Source organism: Barbus barbus (assembly GCF_936440315.1).
Source record: "Barbus barbus genome assembly, chromosome: 21".
Taxonomy (NCBI): Eukaryota; Metazoa; Chordata; class Actinopteri; order Cypriniformes; family Cyprinidae; genus Barbus; species Barbus barbus.
This window is the reverse complement of record NC_136749.1, coordinates 1,816,087-1,836,756: the sequence shown is the minus strand read 5'-3', so window position 1 is coordinate 1,836,756 and position 20,670 is coordinate 1,816,087. Positions and strand designations below refer to the sequence as shown.

Here is a 20,670-nt window from a genome sequence, read left to right as displayed (position 1 = left end):
TAACTTGTCCACCCAGACAGCTATCTGTACCTTTGATATTACTGAATGAAACCAGATTTTACGGCTAGATTGAGAAGTAAATCTGTGGTTCATGTGATATAAAATGTACAGAAGTTGATTTAACTGAAGAAGCGATTTAAAATTTCACATTTCTGTCACAACTGAAGACTCGCTGCATTTACATATCCTGCAGATTCATTCTAAATTTCATTGTTTGTGCATAAAATGCTGATGTGCAACACAACTGCCATCACAAATCTTGTTATAAATGTGTAGGTTCTCTGAAATACTCCTTGCAATGAATGCAAATGTTGTCCAAATGAAGACACCAAACCAGACTCCTCAAATATTCAACAGGTCAGCACTTCAAGATTTAAACTATTTTTTTTCTTACACAATGCATGAGAACTACAACAATATACATGTTATATTCACATTTAAATTGTCAGACATTTTGTTGAAAAGCAGTGTATCGACATTTTTGTGAAAAGATGTACTATTTGCATGTGACATCACATTCTGAAAAGGCAATGCATGAAAGTGTGGCTTGTGTAGAACACAAAGGAACACAGGAATTCACATTTCTATTGTGTACATGATAAAGGGTTAAACGAACTGTCATTATCTTATATCCTAGAGACAAAGAACTGACTTTATAGATTAACCGATACAATGGGAAATTGAAAGTAATGATACCAAACTAATTCTTTCCTCAACTATCATTTGGACATAATATTCAGAGCTGCGTATTCAAGCTCTGCACATTACTGTAAACATCATGAAGTTAGAAGACTTACATGAGAGAACAGAATTGCTGTTAAGTAAAAACAAAATGACAGAAAATAATCCTGGTACATTTGTTCTTGAATAAAGTATGAGACCACCTGTAAAGAAAAGTCTCCTTCCTTTCAATAATATTTCTTGTCACAATGCTTTTATTAATCAGAGTACATGTAAGAACTATCAAGAAGAAGAAAGAAGAAAAAAAAAGCAAAGGAACTCTTGAAAAGCACTGGAAAACTACCGAGTAGTTATGCCTTGAACACTGGTTAGCTTATACTGTACGCAATGTGAGCCTAAATCTTCACATCTTGGTGAAAGTTGATAAAGTGGCTATATTTTGTTAATCACTACAAGCCATTATGGTTGCCCAGCATTACATATTTGTCAATAATTTAATCACTCAGGAATAAAAGTTGAAATCCACTGGCTTTGCACACAAAGTGAACGAGTAACAGGTTAACATAAAAAAACAATCTGTAACCCCTCAACAGCAGAAACAAGTATTTTACATAAAAAAAGAAAAAGAAAAAGAAAGCAACTGTTGTAAGGTGGAGAAGTGAAGGAACAGTTACTGAAAGGAAAGAGATAGTCAGCATATCTACTTACAAGTCATCCATAGACCACACACACACACACTCCACAAACACTCTCACATTACACCAATCTAACAGGATAACCACCTTTTGCCTTCTTTCATATTCCATGGATGCTTCTGGATCTCCACATTCTCCTCCTCCTAGTTCATCTTTAGGGTATCTGAAAACTTCTTTCACTGAGAAGAGTAGTACTGTAACATGGGGCAAGGCGTGTTGGTGCATGTGTATTCAAATGCAGTATAACTCACACTGCAATTGGCAGGTGATGCAACTTGCTACACTTCCTATTTTAGGTTGTACAGAGAGGCATTTATCACTCATTCTGAGATGCTAATATCGAGGGGGCAGGAACGGTCTTTTGGGCGGGTTGAAAGGCCCACTGCCGAAACCAGCAGCAGGACGCTTTGTCCCAGGTAGAAGGGGTTCACGGTTAAGGGGCAAGGAACCTCTGGGAAACTGTGGGGAACGACGCGTGTGATGCTGGTTTGGTAATTGGAGGAGGGGCAGAGGGGAAGAAGGGCGGCGGGGTCTCTGATTTGGGGTGTGGAGGGGTAGGCGGTTGGGGACAGACAAATGAGGATGGGGTTCCCCAGCAGGGGATAAAGGAGTAGGTGTGGTTGGGGTAGAGGGTGATGGTGGTGTGGGACTGGGTCCCTCTCGAATTCTGCCCAGGAGAGGTGGAGGAGCTCCTGGGGTGCCAGGCCGGTGAAGAGGTGGGGTATGGCGCAAAACAAACTGCTCTTTCACCGTGCCTGGGCGAGGGGGATCTCCTAACAAGGAAGGGAGTTGGGGTTTGCCACCTCTGGCAGGGGCACTACCACCGCTAACTCCATGCCCCGCTCCATCAGGATGGAAGTTGGCAGGTGGATAGGGTAGGACTCGGTCTATAGGTACAAGGACACCACCAACCATAACGGTGGAGTTTGAGGAATGGGGGAAGTCTCTGGAAGGAGGTGGGGTTTGAGGGATGGGAGGAAGTGGTGATGGGACAGGAGAAATGGAAGAGGGAAAAAACGGAGGGGGAGGATGGTGCTGAGGAATGCCACGAGAAGGTCGTATGGGGTCTTCATTTGGATAGGGTGGAGGTGGATACTGCAAAGGGGGCGGAAGGTGAGCAGGAAGAGGAGGAGGGGGAGGAAGAGGAAGAGGGAGAGGAGGGACCAATCCCAAGTCCTCAGAACTCTCATGGCTGCGACTAGCAGGGTGATGTGGAGGCGGGGCTTCCATAAACTCCTCCTCTTCATACCAGGCCCCACCCACTCTAGAACCCGCACTGCTCCCTCTTCTCAGGCCTCTCCCAACTATGCGGATGCTTTCCACAGTTTGGATGCGGTTGCCATAATCAAGGGTTTCGATTGGAGCTCCCTCACTGGAGGATGACGAAACGAGAGTCTCAATGCGATGGTAGTGGTCTCCATTGTCAGCAGAAGCTTTCCTTTCCTTGTCTTTCGTCCCGTCATTGGATCCTCCACTTGGCTTGCAGGAGGATGCATTTTTCTCTCCGTCTCCTTCCATCTTTGCCTTTATTTTCGAATCCTGCACCCTGGCAGCTGATGGAACAACATTTCTCTTCAAGCCTTCTTCCTCTTTGGTTTTAGTCATGGCCTTGACCGGTTTAGTCGCACTTGGGCTAAAGGCGGCAAGTCGTGAGGGTGGTGGTGTGCGGTAATCCCTGTCTTTCCGCTTGTTTTCTCCCAGAGCCTCTCGTGGAGTGATCACGGCATCCCATGGGTCACTGTGATAGGCTGTAGGTGAAAGGTTATGACCTCCAGACAGACCTGCACTCTGCAGTTCACTGAGTACATGGGGCGAGTCCATAATTTCATCTTGGGTGGGCGTGCTACCGCTCTCATCTCGGACAGGGGTGCCATCCAGGTTATCCCCACCGACGAGGAGAGGGCTATTGCTGCCCACGTCATCCAAGCCAAGTCCGAGAGCGCTGAAACCAGGATTTCCCTGGAGGAAACTGTTGATCTTAGACTCCAGGCTGGGCACTACCACAGCCTCGGTCTCTCTTTCTTTCTTTCTCTCTTTAACTCGTTCCCTTTCTTTTTCTCTTTCCCTCTCTTTTACCTTCTCCCACTCTCTCCCTTTCTCTCGCTCAGACTCTCGCTTGAAATTGTTGCCTGTGGGCTTTAGGGCCTTCGGAGTTGTTGGGGTTGCTGTGGTGGAGGTTGCTGCAGCTGTGGTGACAGCTGAAGATGAAGAAGAGGCAGATGAAGACGGAACAGGGTCTGGAGTGGTGAGAGCGCCTGAACGAGCTGATGAAAGGAGAGAAGACAAACCTGCAAGATAGAGATTTAATAAGTATCAAAATAACTACTGGTGCAAACAGGTTTCCCCCATCTTCCATCTTGACAAACAGATTAGAAATCAATAGTGTACAAGTAATGTGTCCTACCCTGCAGGTTGGGGCTGTGAGTCTGTGTTTTTGTGAGAACATTCAGGATGTTCTCGGGGGAGAAATCCACTTTAGACAAGATGCTAGCCAGAGGATTTGATGAGGGAATGCTGCCAGGGGTCAAAGGAGGGGCTTTGGAGGAGGAGGCATGGCTGGATGGTGTGGTAGGTGTGCCAGGGGACAGACGGGGCACAGGACTGACGCCTGGGTATTGAGAAAGAAGAATACGCTGTTATGAGCTACAATGAGCAAACTCCTCTCAAACTCTTTCAGTGGCCTAAGTTTGTAGTATATGCCCACCAATACATCAGTAAGGATTGAGAAAGTTATACTTATCATTCTAAACATAAAAACTAAATATATTTGACTGGTATTTTTTTTATTTACCTTTGGAACCTGTCTGTTGTTCTCTGCAATTGGAAAACTCACCGGTGGTCTTCATTGCATTGGAGATAGAGCTCAGAATGGAGCTGATCTTGCCCAGATCCACATTGGCCAAGTTCACCTGTAGCGGGGAGGGGCTAACGACAGGGGCAGGTAAAGGTGTGGTCGTAATGGGTGTGGTGCTTGCAGGAGGCGTTTGATTGGTTGATGACACAGACATAGTCTTTGTTGGAGTTGCTAAAATCTGGGATGGTTTAGAAGCAGTGATCAGGGAGCTTTTTGTTGCTGTAACATTTGTAATCTCGGACACTGGTGGAAGACTTGACTTCTCTTTTCTCTCATCAACTGGAGGACAAAGAACCACCATGTCAGTTAAATGTTAACATTTTTGACTTGTCTAAATTTCCCCTCTGCTTTCTCTTACCAACAATTCCAGCATTTGCTGTCGTTTCCTCTTCCTCAGACATGTCCATGTCCTCTATATCTCTGTTGTCCTTCTGTTGCTCCAAACCTCTCACTCCGTTTCCATCCCCACTACCCAAACCGCTCCTGGAGCTCATGCCATGGAAGGGCGACTCTGAGCCGGTGGGGGACGGGGCATCTTCAGAGGGGGAAGGGATGGGAGAGTCATCCAGACTGGGCAATGTGGCCTTCAGAGCATCCAGCTTACGCTTCAGGCTACTGACACGATTGGCGAAAGCTTTATACGCCTATGGGAAGCGATGAGGGGTTTGACAGAAGCACAATATGAGGATACATGATTAGTGGTAGATTAAAAGGCCAATAATTGGCTATGACACTACCAATAAGCCACTAACCATGCCCACTTGTTTGATGAACAGAAATCTAACCTCAGAGCAGATTTTCAAAAACAAATTCTCATATTTTTGAGTAATCAGTGCCAAAGCAAACAGGTTCACAAATCTTTTTAGCAAACGTGAATAAATCAGAGGACGACTCACATTGGCAACAATTTTGACCTCTTTGTATTGCATCTCGTAAAAGATGTCTGCGTTTCCCAGTGCCTCCAGCAGCGGGGGTCCTGCTTTTATCTGGCCCTCCAGGAACGTCACAAATTCCTGCAGCTTTGTGCTTCCCTCCTCAAAGTCCTTTGAGAACTTATTCCCTCCTGCTTTATCTATGGATGTAAGTTGAGAGAGAGTTTGAAAAGCTTCTCTCTAAGCAGTTATATAGTGCTGTTTTTGTTTAACATTACATTACCTTTTAACCTTTTGAGGGCCTCGGTGCTGCAGACGTCCACTCTAAAAGCAGCTAACTGCTTCTCTCTTAAATCACTCTCGTCCAGAGAGTTCTTGTAAGACATTAACTGCTCTACAAAATCATGCGGCTGACAAAGAGAAAAGACATTAATTATTAGTATGATAATAATAGGGGAACAGTTCAATTAAATCTAAAGGCAATCCTGACTTACTACAAATTCTGCAACAATTTTAGACTTCAGAGCAGTTTTGGGGTTGACTGGGGCTGCAGAAATTGAAAAATAAAATGTGCTCAAGTTATTTTTAGAAAAATATATATATTGTTTTACACTTGGTCACTCAATTCAGGGGTTTTCAAACTGTGGGTCGCAGAGTCTAGGGTTGCATGATATACCAACTTTTAACTAAGATCCAGCTTACAGTAATGTCAATAGTTTTTATCATTTTGGTGGGTCTTGAAATAGATTATACTTGTCTAGGTGGGTCATGGAATGGGAAAATTTGGGAAGCCCTGACTCAACACTCTCTAATTTATTGGATAGCTATTTGTTCCTATACGCACTTGTAATTTATATTTGGAAATTATGAATTATTAAGTAGTTATAAAAAATGTTTTTTTTTAGCACTCTGTGCACATCCCTTGGCATGCTCTGGCGCCCCCTGGGGAGCCACGCCCCACACTTCAAAAACCCCTGAAATAAATAATATATTTATCAACACTGTGAATGTTCATTTTCATTTTATAAGGTAATTTCCATAATTTGTCTGTCTTTGCAACAATGACAAATTCTGGAAGCGTACAGCTCAGAAACTGACCAGGAGAAGGCTGTTGCTCTTTCACTTTCTCCTTCTTCTCCTTTTCCTTTTCTTTCTCTTTCTCTTTCTCCTTCTCTTTCTTCTGCAGACTGGCCTTCAGCTCAGAGATCAGCTCCTCAGGATAAACGTTCCTCTCCTGCCAAATACTGAAGATCCTGTCCACTGACTTACACACTTTTGCATCCCTACAAACACACAGAGAGTCAGCCCAGAATGTCAGTACTTCAGCACTAATCACACTCTTGCACAAACATGTATGTGATTCACTAACTTGACCAGCAGGGCGGCGTCTGGCAGCACCTCAGCGAAAGTGTTTCGGTAAATGATAGCGTTTTTCCTTTTGCAGTTCTGAATAACATCATTAGCGAGGTAGAAGAGATTGAGCCTGTGATTGGCATCCGCTGCACGAAGAAAAGAAGAAAACAGGGAAAAGATGTATTAGACTGCAACAATGCCATAATATTAAGAGCTTAAGTAAAGCAATTCAAATTTCAAGTAAAAGACATTGTGCAGACAGACAGCTGATGACGTGAGATTAAGATGATAAACAGAAAACCCATGCTGTATTTATATGAGCACATATTTCTCAATTTCACAAGTTTTAAAACAAGCATAATGGAGATGACAAGCTTTGCTGAATTATTCAAGTAAACTCACCATTTATGCATCATCAAAACCTAATTTGATCAGTTATATACAGCCAGAATGATCTAGAATCTACAGTTCTGCTTGTAGGAATCTAGTTTACCTCCTATTACGAGCCTCAAACAAACCTCTTTAAAAAAAGCAAGATGCCACTAAGCTGACAACAGCTAAACTAGTGCATCTCTGCAAGCCATTTACAAACTATACCGAGCACCACAGGTGAACCAGAGATTAGTGCTAGGAATTTTAGTAAAATAGAAAGTTTGATTGGATATTATTATTATTATGCAAGCTGGAATGAACTGACACCACACAAAGCTTGCTTTTTCTTTACAGAAATTAAATGAAATCAAAATCACAGCAATTTGATTAAACACAGTCATTGTGAGATTAAGACAGTACCCTTCAGAGAGAGGGAGATCAACATCATTCCATGCATTCATTCACTTATTGATACACACAATGCACTGATTTCAAGAGCACATTTGATGTATTCTTGCCAACAGACTATTTCCAATATTGCAATGAGAGATGGTGAATGGAGGCAGCAACTTTTACAAATGAAAGTGTAACTTTTTGCTTATTAAAAGTACATCTGTATGAAGACTTACAATTTTTTTTACCAGCATACTAGTTTATGCTGTAACTTTTAAATGATTTTGTTCCGAATATCATAAGTATAAATGTGATTTTTACACAACAGTTCAGTAAATACTGCTAGACAATGCCTAGTGGTGAAGAGAAAGCTAAGCACGAGGGCAAAGCTCTCAATTTACCAGTCCACCTATGCTCCATCCCTCACCTACGGTCATGACTCTAGGTCAGAGGTGGGGAAAACTACAGTCCACCGGGAGTTTTCATCTGGCCTGTGAGGCAGTTGGTCCAAAATGGCTAATTTGATGCAATATCAATATAATCCAATAGATAGCCTGTAGTGCGGTATATATAACCCCTGATTTACACCGCATGCGTCTGCTGATCGCAGCCACTCTCGTCAATGCTTGTGTGTTTACACCAGCCGCGCCACGGCACGTTTCAGAAGCTGCTTCGCTAAAGATAGGCGCCTAGTCTGTTTTCGACGGACACCGTGTCCAAGTTGCACAGCTCAAACACAAAATAAATGTCAAAATATACACTGTGTGCAAAACTGGCACAATTGTAAATAGTAGACTTTCCAGTATAGGAGAACAAATGCCAGTATTATCCTCCTGCTCATGATCACTGTAACTTCGCTGGAAAAACATGGAAATAATAGGTTGTTTTATCTTGCAGAGATTATGCTTTCTTCTGTTTTCCACACACATTTTTATGAAAATTATCCAAGGTGACTTATATAAAGCAATCAGGTCAAGTGCAAAGCGCGCACATTTGGATCGGTGATGAATGAGAAAGGCAAGCGAGTTGCACATTGTCCAGCAACCACAGCTAGTTTTACTTTCGTTTTAAATATTTAGATTGGGCATTTTTAATAATTGTTTACAGTGAATGCTACTATAATTTGCGTTTGTTTTTTACTTATATTTTCATTCCTTTTTCTGTACTTAACACTGCTAAATGTACAGGATTGTTTTGTGGAGTGAGGGGAATATAAATACATGTTTATAATGTTTGTAAAGGTTTCATTTATTTTACATTATTTCTGAATGAAATGATAAAATGTGTCATACATCAATAGACTTGTACACCAATGCAACTTATCTGTGTGTCAAAGTGCTCAATAAAAATAAGGAAGAGATGGTACAATAATACATATATACATACAGTACAGCAGTGCGTGTCAATTTAGAAAAAAAAATTATAAATTCAAAGCTTCATTTGTTATACATATTATGCGGCCCCTCATTAATTGAGACCATCCTGGTTTTGTGATCCTGGTCCATGTGCGTCAATCCATGCAGGGCTTTTCAGAAAGTCAGCACGTGCCATTTCATAGTGACAGTATGAGATTAATACAATGTTTTAGCTCAAAACTCACTCTACTGTGATCTAATGCAGATATTGTATATGATAAACTGATGCATAAATGCATTATGAGACACCGTAATGTGGGAAATATGATCACATGATATTGGCAGAGAATCTTTCTGCGAGTCATTAAGAAACTATGGTTCTATTCTATTTAAAGAAATCTGACATAAACGTGTGAATACATAATGTGCACACTTTAAAAATAAATAAATAAAAAAGTAAAAGTTTGTATGTTGTGTAGCAAAGCACTGATCAAATTAAATGGAAGAAAACAGTTGAATATGTAAAGGTTTATGTCTAGGGGTCGACTGATATTGTTTTTTTGACAGCTGATGCCGATATCTTGGAAAGCAGGTTAAGGCTGATATAATTTTATTTATTTTAATTAATATTTAAGAAATTTGAAAACATTTTAAAATGGATTTAAAAATAAATGTTAAATAAATATACTTTTTTTTGGTATAAATTTTAATTCATTTGTTTAACCGTTCTATTATTAGACTTCTATACAGAACTGTTAAACGACGACAGCGAACAAGAGGGAGAATGAGAGCACTGTGCGCGCAGGCAAAATAAAAGTCCTGCTTCAAACACATACACCAATGCTGATATTTAAAAAAAATGGCAAAAACCGGCTGATATCAGCCTTGGGGATATATTGGTCGACCACTATTTGAGTCTCATTATTCTATAAAAAATAACTCCTAATTGATTTTGCATTCCTGGCAGAAATAAGAACTATTAGTGTCACTGTAACCAAGTATTATCATAAGCAGTGGTCGAATATCAAAGCCATCTAACCTCAAGGTCAAATCAGAGTATTTATTGTAAAACATTATCTGGTATATAGCTCCACTGTGATTTGTGATATATTTGAAAGGAATGTTTAAATGTGTAGAATCCACATAAGCTTGTCTTTCATCAATCGGTCAAAATTTAAAGCAGGGCATGCAAATTCGGTCCATTTTTTGGCCAGACAAAAACTGCACAGGCTGAATGTAACTCTGTAAATCCACTCTGACACTAGGTGGCGCTTATGGAACAGCAGAATTACAGCCGTTTTCCCATAACCCTTGAATAATTACCGTAGCACTCTTTTGAAACCTCGCAGGTTCGACAGGTGTTTTTGTTCAACAGTCCGAAAGAGGTCAAATAAAGCACATCCATCCATATTAAAACGTACCTCACACGGCTCCGGGGATGAATAAAGACCTCCTGTAGTGAATCCATGCATTTTTGTAACAAAAAAATATCCATATTTCAAACGTAATAAACACTTTTTTCTCACGCCCCTAGTCTCGCGAGTTAAATTACAGGAGCAAAGGAGGCAAAGTTTCCTTACTTTACTGAACGTTTCCTACTTTATCGAAATCCACTAACATTTTTCTTCAGCATAAGTGAGAGAAAAGTATTTATACAATTTTAAATATGGATTTTTTTCTTACAAAAACGCATGGATTCACTACAGGAGGTCTTTATTCACCCCCCGGAGCCTTTTCCCTGCGTTTGTTTGAATTTGATGTTTTTTCTCATCAGTTATGTTTATTAGGGTTGTATGTTACAGCTAATGTTTATTGCATATTTCAGTTGAATGAGTCTCACCATGATGATGTTTAGTGCTTGTGTGAATGACACTGTGCACCTTCTATATATGTTATTATTTAAAAGCTGCTTGTGATGGCTTTGGTTCATCATGTGACGCTCTCATCACCTCCTGCATTTGGTGTTTATCAGTGCATTTCAAAGATACAAAACAAGGTACTTCAATAGGTTGGTATATTAACATTATATCACTTAATTAAATTATGGTATTTAACTGTACATTTAATTTAAAACCGTGAAACCTAAAATGTTGTTACCGTATTTTTTACGGTAGAATTCTGGCAACCACAGCTGCCGGTTTTTTACCGTAAATTTTACAGATTTTTTTTTTTACACTAATTTTCAAAATATACAAAGAGGGCTCCAGACCCCCCCTTGAAACACTGAATGAGTGATGACATGAGACATTTCAGTAAGTTGTACTGTAGGCTCTTATAATATACAGTACCTTTTGATGTCCATTAATGTTTATTTTGTAATCCTGAGGTGTAAGAATGCGAAAAAAAAAGAAAAAGCATTACATGCACATTTTTAAACCATAACATGTCGATTTATATAGTCGCTAGTGGGGACCTCAGCAAAAATGTACTTGCAAATTAATATTTTTGGTTGCAAATGCAACCGTTTTAGTCACAGTCTGGAGCCCTGACAAACAAAATAGGCTAACGTTTATAAACGTACCACTACAACTAACTAAAACAATACAAAATTTACATAAAACAAATCAAATTTTAATTACATTAAATTAAATTCCCAAAATATCACAATCCTGTTATTCTAGAAGCAAACTAGATGCAATATATCAAGTGATCTGCAAACAAATGATGATAGAACTTTTTTAAAGATTTTTAGGGCTGGGTAAAACTTGACAATTCAAATAAAAAGTTTAAAACAGGAAAAAGGATATGCAGGATCTCATTGTGAGGAGGTAACAGTCAAGAGAATGGTACATAAGTATTCCCAAAACATTAGGCTAGATGTGCACTGGAATACCATGAAGACAATCATCAACAAGGGGATCTTTTCAGCACAATAATAACCTCAAACACAAATTTACAACATGGGCCCACTGGAAATACGTTCCTCTACCTACATTTCTGCGACACTCAAAGAAGGTACCCATACATACGAATCGCTGCAGTTTCCAGTTGAAATGAACACGAGGCAGTAAAACTGACCACTTTTATTCATTTTCTTTTCTCCACACAAATTATGACTCCACAGTTTCGATTAATAAGCCTAATTTTCTCATAATTACTTGAGCAATATTAGGTTATGAATTCAAAACGATTTTAAGAGATCTGAAAACTGATACTTTTGAACACATCACATATCCAGCGTCATATGCATGAGTTTTCTAGTTTAGGTTTGCTCGGTTGCTCACGCGATACGGCGTTGCACTTAGGTGATGAAGAGCTTCGGTACGAACCCCGTGAAAATACATTCAACAAAACAGCTCAAAATCTGCATAAGGAAGTTAAAATAGCACACAGCTGCATCAACAGATACATTATTATATCACTTTTGCATTTGTTAACCGTAGCCATAGTTCACTACGCAAACAGCTGTCATTATCTATATTCTTAAATATAGAAAATCAGATAAGTCTAAATCTCAAACAAAAACATTTTCAATACACATCAAATTAAATAATTGTTTTTCACTATTTACAGGGTATCTGCAGAATTTTTAAAAATCAATTTAAGGCAATTTATGAACCTTTTTAAGAGCTGCACAAGTAAAATGAACACTGTATGAGTGGGGTTGGATCATGTCTATAGTAACACTTTAAGCCAGAAAATGACACTGTTTACAGTTTAGATACAAGTTCTCACACAAAAAAAATCATAAAATGGCATTTCAGCTTTTAAACCATTTTTATGAAAAGGGACAAGTCAAACATTTTAATTTAAAACAATTATAATTGTTTAAATTTGTGTAGGGCACATTAACTTTTCACATATACAATAATGTTTGCTGCATACTAGGGGTGGGAATCACAGGGTACCTCACGATACGATATAATGATACATGGCTCATGATAACATCACGATACAGAGATTCTGCGATATAAATATATTTCTAGAAATTACTATAATGATACATCATGATATCTGTCTAAACAAAATGCCTGTGAAAATGTTAAGTGCAAGTTCTTTCTTTATTAAAGTCCAAACTGTTAGAATGCAGCAACAAAAGAAAGTTCTGTAAATCAATTCTAACATGCGGAGTAGGCCAAATTTATCATTTTATTCTTGGACTTATTAAAAGCTTACTTTTCTTTTTCTCAATGTGTGTAAACAAACATTTAACTGCATATCAAAACTGCATATTTAACTACATATCAAACAGCAAAAAGTTAATAAAAATACTAATTATATATATATATATATTTTTTTTTTTATCTTGCCTCCAGTGTTGCTTTCGTCAACGAACCTTTATCACGTGACGAAAACGAGACGCAACGTAAATGCTGGTCATGTGACGATAATTAAATATATAATGCAATATTGTTGACGAATAAAAATGAGACTAAATGTGGTTTACAAAATAAAAACTATGCTAAAATGTCTCTTCATTTTCGTTGACTAAAACGACACAAAACAAAATGTTATAACGTTATTTTGTCTCGTTGAGTCGCGTTGTTATTATTATTTTGCAGTATTTCTGTTTCCGGTGTCACACTTCAGGCCGTACTGCGCAGACGCAGGTGATGTCACTTCCTCAAGCCCCACTCACGCCATTATTTAGAAGACGACAGCAAAGTTAAGTCTGACACAGAGAAAGGGACCGATGGCCGGCCAGCCGGGGTTCGTCTTTGGGAGATGTGTGTACTTCTAACATGTTTGTTTGGTAAAATAAATGTTGTAAATTTAAATCCGAGCATCTTCCGTGTCTGGCATGGATGTATTCTTGAGTCTATAAGGTAACAATAATATAATAATATAATAACCTTGTTTGAAATGGGTTTGGCTAAAAGAAAATTTTGGTTTCATCTATACTACATTGACTGGGTTAAATAGAATTGTATTACTAAAAAGAGACTAAAATACCATTTTCATTGATGAAAATAGTCATGGATAATTCTGACTAAAACTAGTCATCAGTTTTTGTCGACTAAAACTTGACTAGACTAAAAAGAGTATGAACGTGACTAAAACTAATAAAAACTAAAATGACAGCTTCACACAAAGACTAGACTAAAACTAAAATTTAAACAGGCCGCCAAAAACAACACTACTTGCCTCTGTGTAATACTTGCCTCTGTATAATACATATTAAAGTTCATAATCATTGTTTACAGCAGACACCAAGGAAATGCTTGAAGCGCCACCTGCTGGCAGAGACTGAATCTGCGTCTCATTCAGCTCGCTGATTTTTTTTATGTATACAGTAGTTTCACAAAACTGAAGTCAAACCATTCTGTTTTTGCTTAAAATTTTGAAATCATACAATCTAATTTAGATTATAAACGGCTCATGTTGCATGTATGCAGCATCTTAGTTTGGATCATCATTAATGCAGAGGTTACCTCTAATTGTAAAAGGAAAGAGCACAGACAAAGCCTTATTTTGTTTATATGAAGAGATTTATTGTGATTAAACCAGAAAAATGCAAAATAAATGAACAAAAACAATTTTTTAAAGCTTAGGCTCCTAAACATTCGATCACTCGCACCCAAAGCAGTTATTGTAAATGAAATGATCACAGATAATAATTTTGATGTACTCTGCCTGACTGAAACCAAATGAATATTTTGGTCTAAATGAGTCTACTCCACCAAGCTTCTGTTATAAACATGAGCCCCGTCGGATTGGTCGAAGCAGCAGTGTTGCAACAATATATAGTGATATTCTCAATGTTACTCAGAAAACAGGTTTAACTCCTGTAACCTTTAACTTGATTGCGCTTATCAATTCCAATAGGATAAAAAAAAAAATCCAATATAAAAAAAATGAAGTCAAACATATAGATGTCAAACAGTTATTCTGTGTTTTTTTTAGTTTTTCCAAAGCATTCTGTTGCAGCTGAATAACAAGAATCAGCAGCTTACAGAGCACTTACAAGAGGAACTTTGGCCTGTGCTTAAAAACACTAATATAAAAGTAAAATATTAAAGTGTTAATGGTCAGTAATAAAATAGGAACAATCAAATTAATTAGCAATAGCATAAATACAACTGAACCAAATTTAAGATACAGAAACTGTAATTAAAAGTTTAAAAACACTGCTTTTTTCTTTTCATTAATAAAATATTGATTAAAGTTAGTAAAGATATACGGTCAAGATCAGTGAATGATTTTCTTTTGTTCTTTGATTAACATTAATGACAGGCAGGTGTTTATTAGGCTGCTGTCTCTTTAACACCGAACGCACGCAGATCTAAAAATACTGTACACGTGCTCTCTCATCTGTTTAGGTTTACTGAAGACAAAAACAGCTGCGTTTATGATGATATACTGATGTCGTTTTCTGCGCACTGGTCAATAAATATGAAAAGTCAATGCCGGCCAGGAACAACCTTTTCTGCAACGAAATGCATGCAAACAAGGCACAAGTTCTTCCGTTCCTGCACTTAAGTTGCTTTAAATCACATTAAAGTGTGGCCGCAGGAGCCGCACGTGTCTTATCGAATACCCAGTTCCTGGAAATTTGGAACTGGTTCTAAAATGGAACTGGTTTTCTATACCCAACCCTAATTAAGACTTGCGTTTACAGACTTAATAAACTTTTTTGGAGTCAAGCAAACGGTCACCGGGCCCTCTCACCGTATTAATCATACGCCTGATTTAATTATATCACATAGAATTGATGTTGCTGATGTAGGGATTTTACCTCAAAATGATATTACTGACCACTATCTTGTATTAATTACATTATTAAATAAATTAAAACACCGGTATCACCGAAAACACAGACTATCGCAGCAAGCATATTTGTCAGATGACTAGTGCCCAAATGACAAGGTCTGTGTTCAGAATATCAGTCAAACTTCTGTGCGAACACCTTCATTAATATCCATAAGCAAAGCTTTCACTATTGGATATGGTACAGATCAATCCTCAATACAGGAAAGTGAGAAGGGTTCCATTCCCAATAAAATCTCTCATTAATAATGGTAATGAACTATAAAAGCTTTTAAAATAAATAATGACATCCCACAGCAGCAGAGTACTTGTGTGACGTCACGATAGCTTTAACAAATCGTTGATGAGGTTGTAAACTACAGAAATGTGGGTTTCATGGAATAGATTTACACACCCTCATGTCATCCATCTTTAAGCACTGAAAAATTATTCAACATAACGGTGCTTAACATGAAAATGACTGATTGAACCCATATTTTCGCTATACTGATTGAATCCATTCACATGTGTCCAAACAAACTGAATCTGCCACAGTTCTCATGTTCTTAATGACATTTAGGCACTTGATCCTAAATGGACCTTATCTATGGCCTTTGCTTCTGTCTGCAAATCTCAGCCAGAGACGGGCATTGTACAACACTGCGTCCAACTCTAACACCTGCCCAGTGCTGATATCACCACACAAGCAGCTTTCACTCAGAAGACGGACCGTTTCAACACAAACAGAGTTAAGGCCAAAACAATCAACCTGCATTACTCTCTAACTGACCTTCTATCTTCAGAGTGCGGACTGCACTGAAAGAAATATCAGCCTTATAGTGTAGGTGTAGTAAAATATCAGTAATATTTTACTACACCTGTTAACCAGATCTCAATGCCAAATGTAATTTCATTAATAAAACAAATCTTGAGAGAAAAAAAAAATGAAAATAAGCTAACGTTACATTAACGTGGGAGATGGACATACTGGATTGGTGAAGTCCTTTTATCAGTCATAGGCACACTATAAAGTTTGAGGAGTGATAACTGCATATAAAACAGGAATGAATCCCTAAACATTACAGTTTCATGAGTGTATGAAACACAACTCACTCTTGAAATTGAGATGACTAACACCGCTGTAATCATAGCATTTTTCTTTATCGGAATAATATTACCGCGACCAAAGATTTGAACAATTTGAACATTTGAAAGATTTGAGTTACTAAGTACATGCCACCTTCTCATACAATTTAGCACAAAAATACTAACAAATGCACACAATCACTGCGTTCACAAAAATAATAGGCCTAATTGGTTAAGCACAAAATAATGTAACGTTTTGTTAATTTTAATAAAAACTATTTCATGGAGCTAATTTATGGAAAGATCCTTGAGCCGGGATTTGAAGTCAGGACGCCTGTAGCACGACGGCACGCTGCCCACAAGGCTATCACCGCCAACATACAGAGCTGATTTGGCACCAAAACTAATATTTCAACAAACAACCAATACGCAAACTCCACTCTTAAACAAGTGTATATATACACAAACACAAAGTGCCATTTAAAAGAAAATACAGAGAATTGTTTGTGCACCACAGGCTTAAACAAATGCACTGGATTTTAAAAATAGGTTTCAAATGAGCCTACATCATATTGTGGTTTCATAAATAAATAATCTATTATATGAATCCAAAATAATCCAAATGAAATTCAATGTGCATAAACAAACCAGTTGGTTTCATTGTCTGTTTTAAATTTTCTTGGCTACTTCTCTGCAAATCTTGATTTTTTAATAATGTGGTGTATTATGAAGAAATATATCAGTTTGGTACTTAATCCACTTTAATTGTATAGTTTTTGAATATGTCACATGTGTAACAAAGCAGTACGAGACTCATAGGGGGGTTTGGAATGACATGAGGGCGAGTAAATGATAAGCAATTTTTGAGCAGGATAACATTGAAGCATATTTCCAGCACTTTCAAGCGCTAGCAACCAAGGATTCTCAAAAGTGAGAAAGCTATGATTACATATGTACTTTTATAATGTATTCATTATTGACCACTTGTTGCAGAGTCCTGCCTATTTAAGAGCTCATCCAATCATCAAACAAACATCCAGCTTTCGGCGGAACACAATACAGAGTTCAGGGCTGTAACAATCCACTCAGCTCACAATGAAATACGATTCACAATACAATTATCTCACTTTTTATCATTTGATAAAAAGGTGTCCTTTTATTATTGCTTGGACAAAATGCTTATAAACTTGCTGAATGGGCGTCAGGGCCATTGGTGGGAGTGAGAACTCTGATTGGAAGTTTATGACACAGGAATTAAAGAGAAAGTGAGGAAAACGAGCAAAGACGGCACAGACAGAAGCTGTTCTAATGGTACATCATCTTACCGGAGCATTCCAACATGCAAATATTTTCGTAACAACATGAGCTGCTTAAAAGGAAGTTATCAACATAACTGATATTCAAAATGGTGAGCAAGCCCTGCTTTGTTTATGTTTTGTATATCGGCGTATATACTCGTTTCAGTTTCTCCTTTTGAATGATGAACACATGCTAATAATTAACCTGAGTATTAATCAGCTGCTGTTTTACACCGTACAGATAAATGAAGTGAGATTAAACCCATAAAACATGTTTCCGTTATTCAAGCTATTATTTTAGTTGTATTTAGTTGCATAAAATTAGCTGTTTGTGTGTTTTTGTTAGTTTTATTTGTTTTTGTGTGAGTGAGACAAAGAGCATCTTTCACAGAAATCAGCCTCTGTCTGGTGTCTATATTTAAGCATACATTCCCAAATTTGGCACATTCTTTTTCTTCAAACAAATATTATTTTTATCAAATATTTTTTATTAAATAAACAGTAATCTAACGCAAAGACACTACAATGTAAATGTAAAAACCATGGCTTAAGTGACAGGTTACGTTTAATAATGCATCAACTTATTTAAAAAGTTAACGTTTGTCTGAAGTCTGAATGCTTGTCTTACTATGATGAAATTAAAAGTTAAATATGAATACATATTGATTTTAAAGTAGTCTTTAGAATTTTTTATATAACCTGTCTCAGGTAACCTTTAGAGTGAGGGTTGGAGCTAATAAATAATATAAAATGTTATAATTATAAAATTATTTTCTTTTAAAAACAGGACATCCTAAGAAAAAAAAAAGCATTCATAAAAAGTGTTTAAAATTCAAGCACATTTCAGGCCTTGAAAATATCCTGTTAAAATCAAATATTGCACAACTGAAACTTGCGTGTAAACACCGTGGGACAAGTTAGACAGCAAAGTTTAAAGCACGAGGTTAAAAGTATTTCGTCAGCACACATAGGCCCGGTTTCACAGACAGGGCTCAGGTTGGCCATAGTTCTATCAGGACATTTAATTAGCTTTTATAAATATGCCTTAGATAAAAACATTAATAGTGAGCATCTTGTGGCAAAACAATGAATCTGACATATTTTAAGATCACTCGGTGCAAGTTTATTTTTGTTGAAATAGCCCAGACATGCGTTTTAGTCTGGGACTAGGCTTGAGCCTTGTCTATGAAACCAGGGATAGAGTATTTGCATTAGTGATGTACAATTGCACTAATAAAGCAGCAGTGTGTGAGAGTACTGCATTTATATGATTACTGATCCTAATTACTTAAAGTATCATCTGTCATGATCATATGTCAGTTCTCTGCTCACAGTCACAATTACATTAATAATTAATGCACATTCTTCAAGAGACTAAAAAGTATGCTTTGAGAAAACATGCTTAAATCAAGTGTCATCAAAATGTATTTCTATAGCACATTTAAAAGTGCTGTACAACAAAAATACTGTATATAGAAAGCATAAAAGAAGGCATGCATCCTATGAAAATCAAACACATAAAATAGAATCAGAGCAAATTGTCATCAGAGCCTTAACTAAGATTAATCGAAAGCCAAAGAAAACAAATAAGATGTGAGGCTGGAGATGAGCTGTCACCAGAACGATGTCTGAACATCACAGCACCGCTCTCTCAGCTCAAATAACACATTTATCCAGACATCAGCTCAGCTACATACCCTCAGAAGTAATGGAGAAACACACACATCTGCATCATTTCATCAAGTCATCAAATAGCATTTCACTTAAAAGACTCATAAGATTGATTTCGTCCTTGTTTAAGGTTGTCTCACATTTTTGCTATATTAATTAACAGAAAAATGCTTGGTTTAAAAAATTGCACCTTTGCCTACAAAATTGAGCAGAAATTAAAAACCTTAACAGAATGCTAGAGGAGCAATGGCAAGTTCAGATAAATGCCCAGAGCAACATCACTGCAGTTCAGCTTCCCTTCATGCACACATTTAAACATGATAAATTATGAACAAATAATAGATAGATAGAACCAGCATGAAAAGCTCTGATACTAGCAGACCAGACATTCATCACTAGCCCTAAATAAGCACTAACACACGGATCAGCACACACTCATACACTAATATACACTCAACCCCAGAAGCCCACCAGTGTCGTGATCATCGCTGTATCACTGTCTGACCTCCACACCGGAGTTTGCATCATATCTGTTCATGCACGATGCTGTTAAACGCTAAAAGAACATCACACTTTCTGATTTAAACGACCAGGCCTGCAGAATGATCCTGCACTGAGCTACACTGGGAAATCAACTCAACATGCTGGAGCTCGACACACACACCAGACCCTGACGTTTCTCAAAGCTTTTAACACCAAATGCATTGTCATCGGAGCAAGGTGTGTATCCAGATCCGTCAGTGTGTGTGTGTGTGTGTGTTTGTGTTCATTAGCAACGTTAGCAACTCACATTTCTTCAGCCACTTCATCCAGCAGCGCACGACGAGGTTGTGGTGTTTCTTGTTCTCGATGCACCACGAGGATAAAGCCTGTATGGACTCCATCGTGTTGCTGACTCCTTGAAACCTGCGGTCCATCGATGACTCCAGCGCGGCGGCCGCCGAGCCACGAACACCACTGTGACCGCCGCTGGCCGCTCCGGATCCGGCCTCCATCTTCCCTTCACTCCCAGCAGCGCCGCAGCGACGCATTTAACCGGCAGACGGCGACAGTGCTCCCTACTGTCTAGTATAGTACTAGCTCACTGTAGTGTATACTGACCACTAGGGCTGTCAGAAAAGTTCAAATTTCGAATATTCGTCGAGTTTAAAATAAAAATTCACACTCGAATGCAAAACCGCTGAATTCGATGTGTAGATGTCCGTCAAGGTTGCCTTATATGTGGCACACAAGCTGCAGTGATGTAGGTGTTGTTGTTTGGCCTATTCAGTTGAACCCACTGCATGCGGCGCTGCTCATTCAAAAACAGAGAAGATGCTGTTTACCTCGAAACTGAAAGCAAGCTGTTTACAC

General features: G+C 38.3%; 1 protein-coding gene across 2 annotated transcripts; it reads right to left on the bottom strand.

The window, feature by feature from the left end:
* Positions 1-345: 345 nt before the first annotated feature.
* On the bottom strand, positions 346-20,651 carry LOC306887669 (regulation of nuclear pre-mRNA domain-containing protein 2-like). 2 transcript variants are annotated; one of them, XM_079445608.1, is made up of 10 exons: positions 20,108-20,651; positions 6,472-6,601; positions 6,201-6,385; positions 5,597-5,649; positions 5,386-5,512; positions 5,127-5,302; positions 4,589-4,874; positions 4,168-4,509; positions 3,781-3,984; positions 346-3,664 (listed from the first exon to the last, which is right to left on the bottom strand). In XM_079445608.1, exons 1-10 carry the CDS (start codon positions 20,346-20,348, stop codon positions 1,710-1,712), a joined length of 3,699 nt encoding a protein of 1,232 aa, XP_079301734.1. In that variant the 5' UTR covers positions 20,349-20,651; the 3' UTR covers positions 346-1,709. The 2 variants fall into 2 exon arrangements, with proteins under 2 accessions (XP_079301734.1, XP_079301735.1); XM_079445609.1 differs by having other exon boundaries at positions 374-3,664; positions 4,210-4,509.
* Positions 20,652-20,670: the final 19 nt, after the last annotated feature.

Coding starts and splice junctions, on each gene's coding strand:
- LOC306887669 (XM_079445608.1), bottom strand. CDS start 20,348: ATGCGTCGCTGCGGCGCTGCTGGGAGTGAAGGGAAGATGGAGGCCGGA. Junction 5,303..5,385: donor GGCCCTCAAAAGGTTAAAAG/GTAATGTAATGT, acceptor TTACATCCATAG/ATAAAGCAGGAGGGAATAAG. Junction 4,875..5,126: donor AGGTCAAAATTGTTGCCAAT/GTGAGTCGTCCT, acceptor CGCTTCCCATAG/GCGTATAAAGCTTTCGCCAA.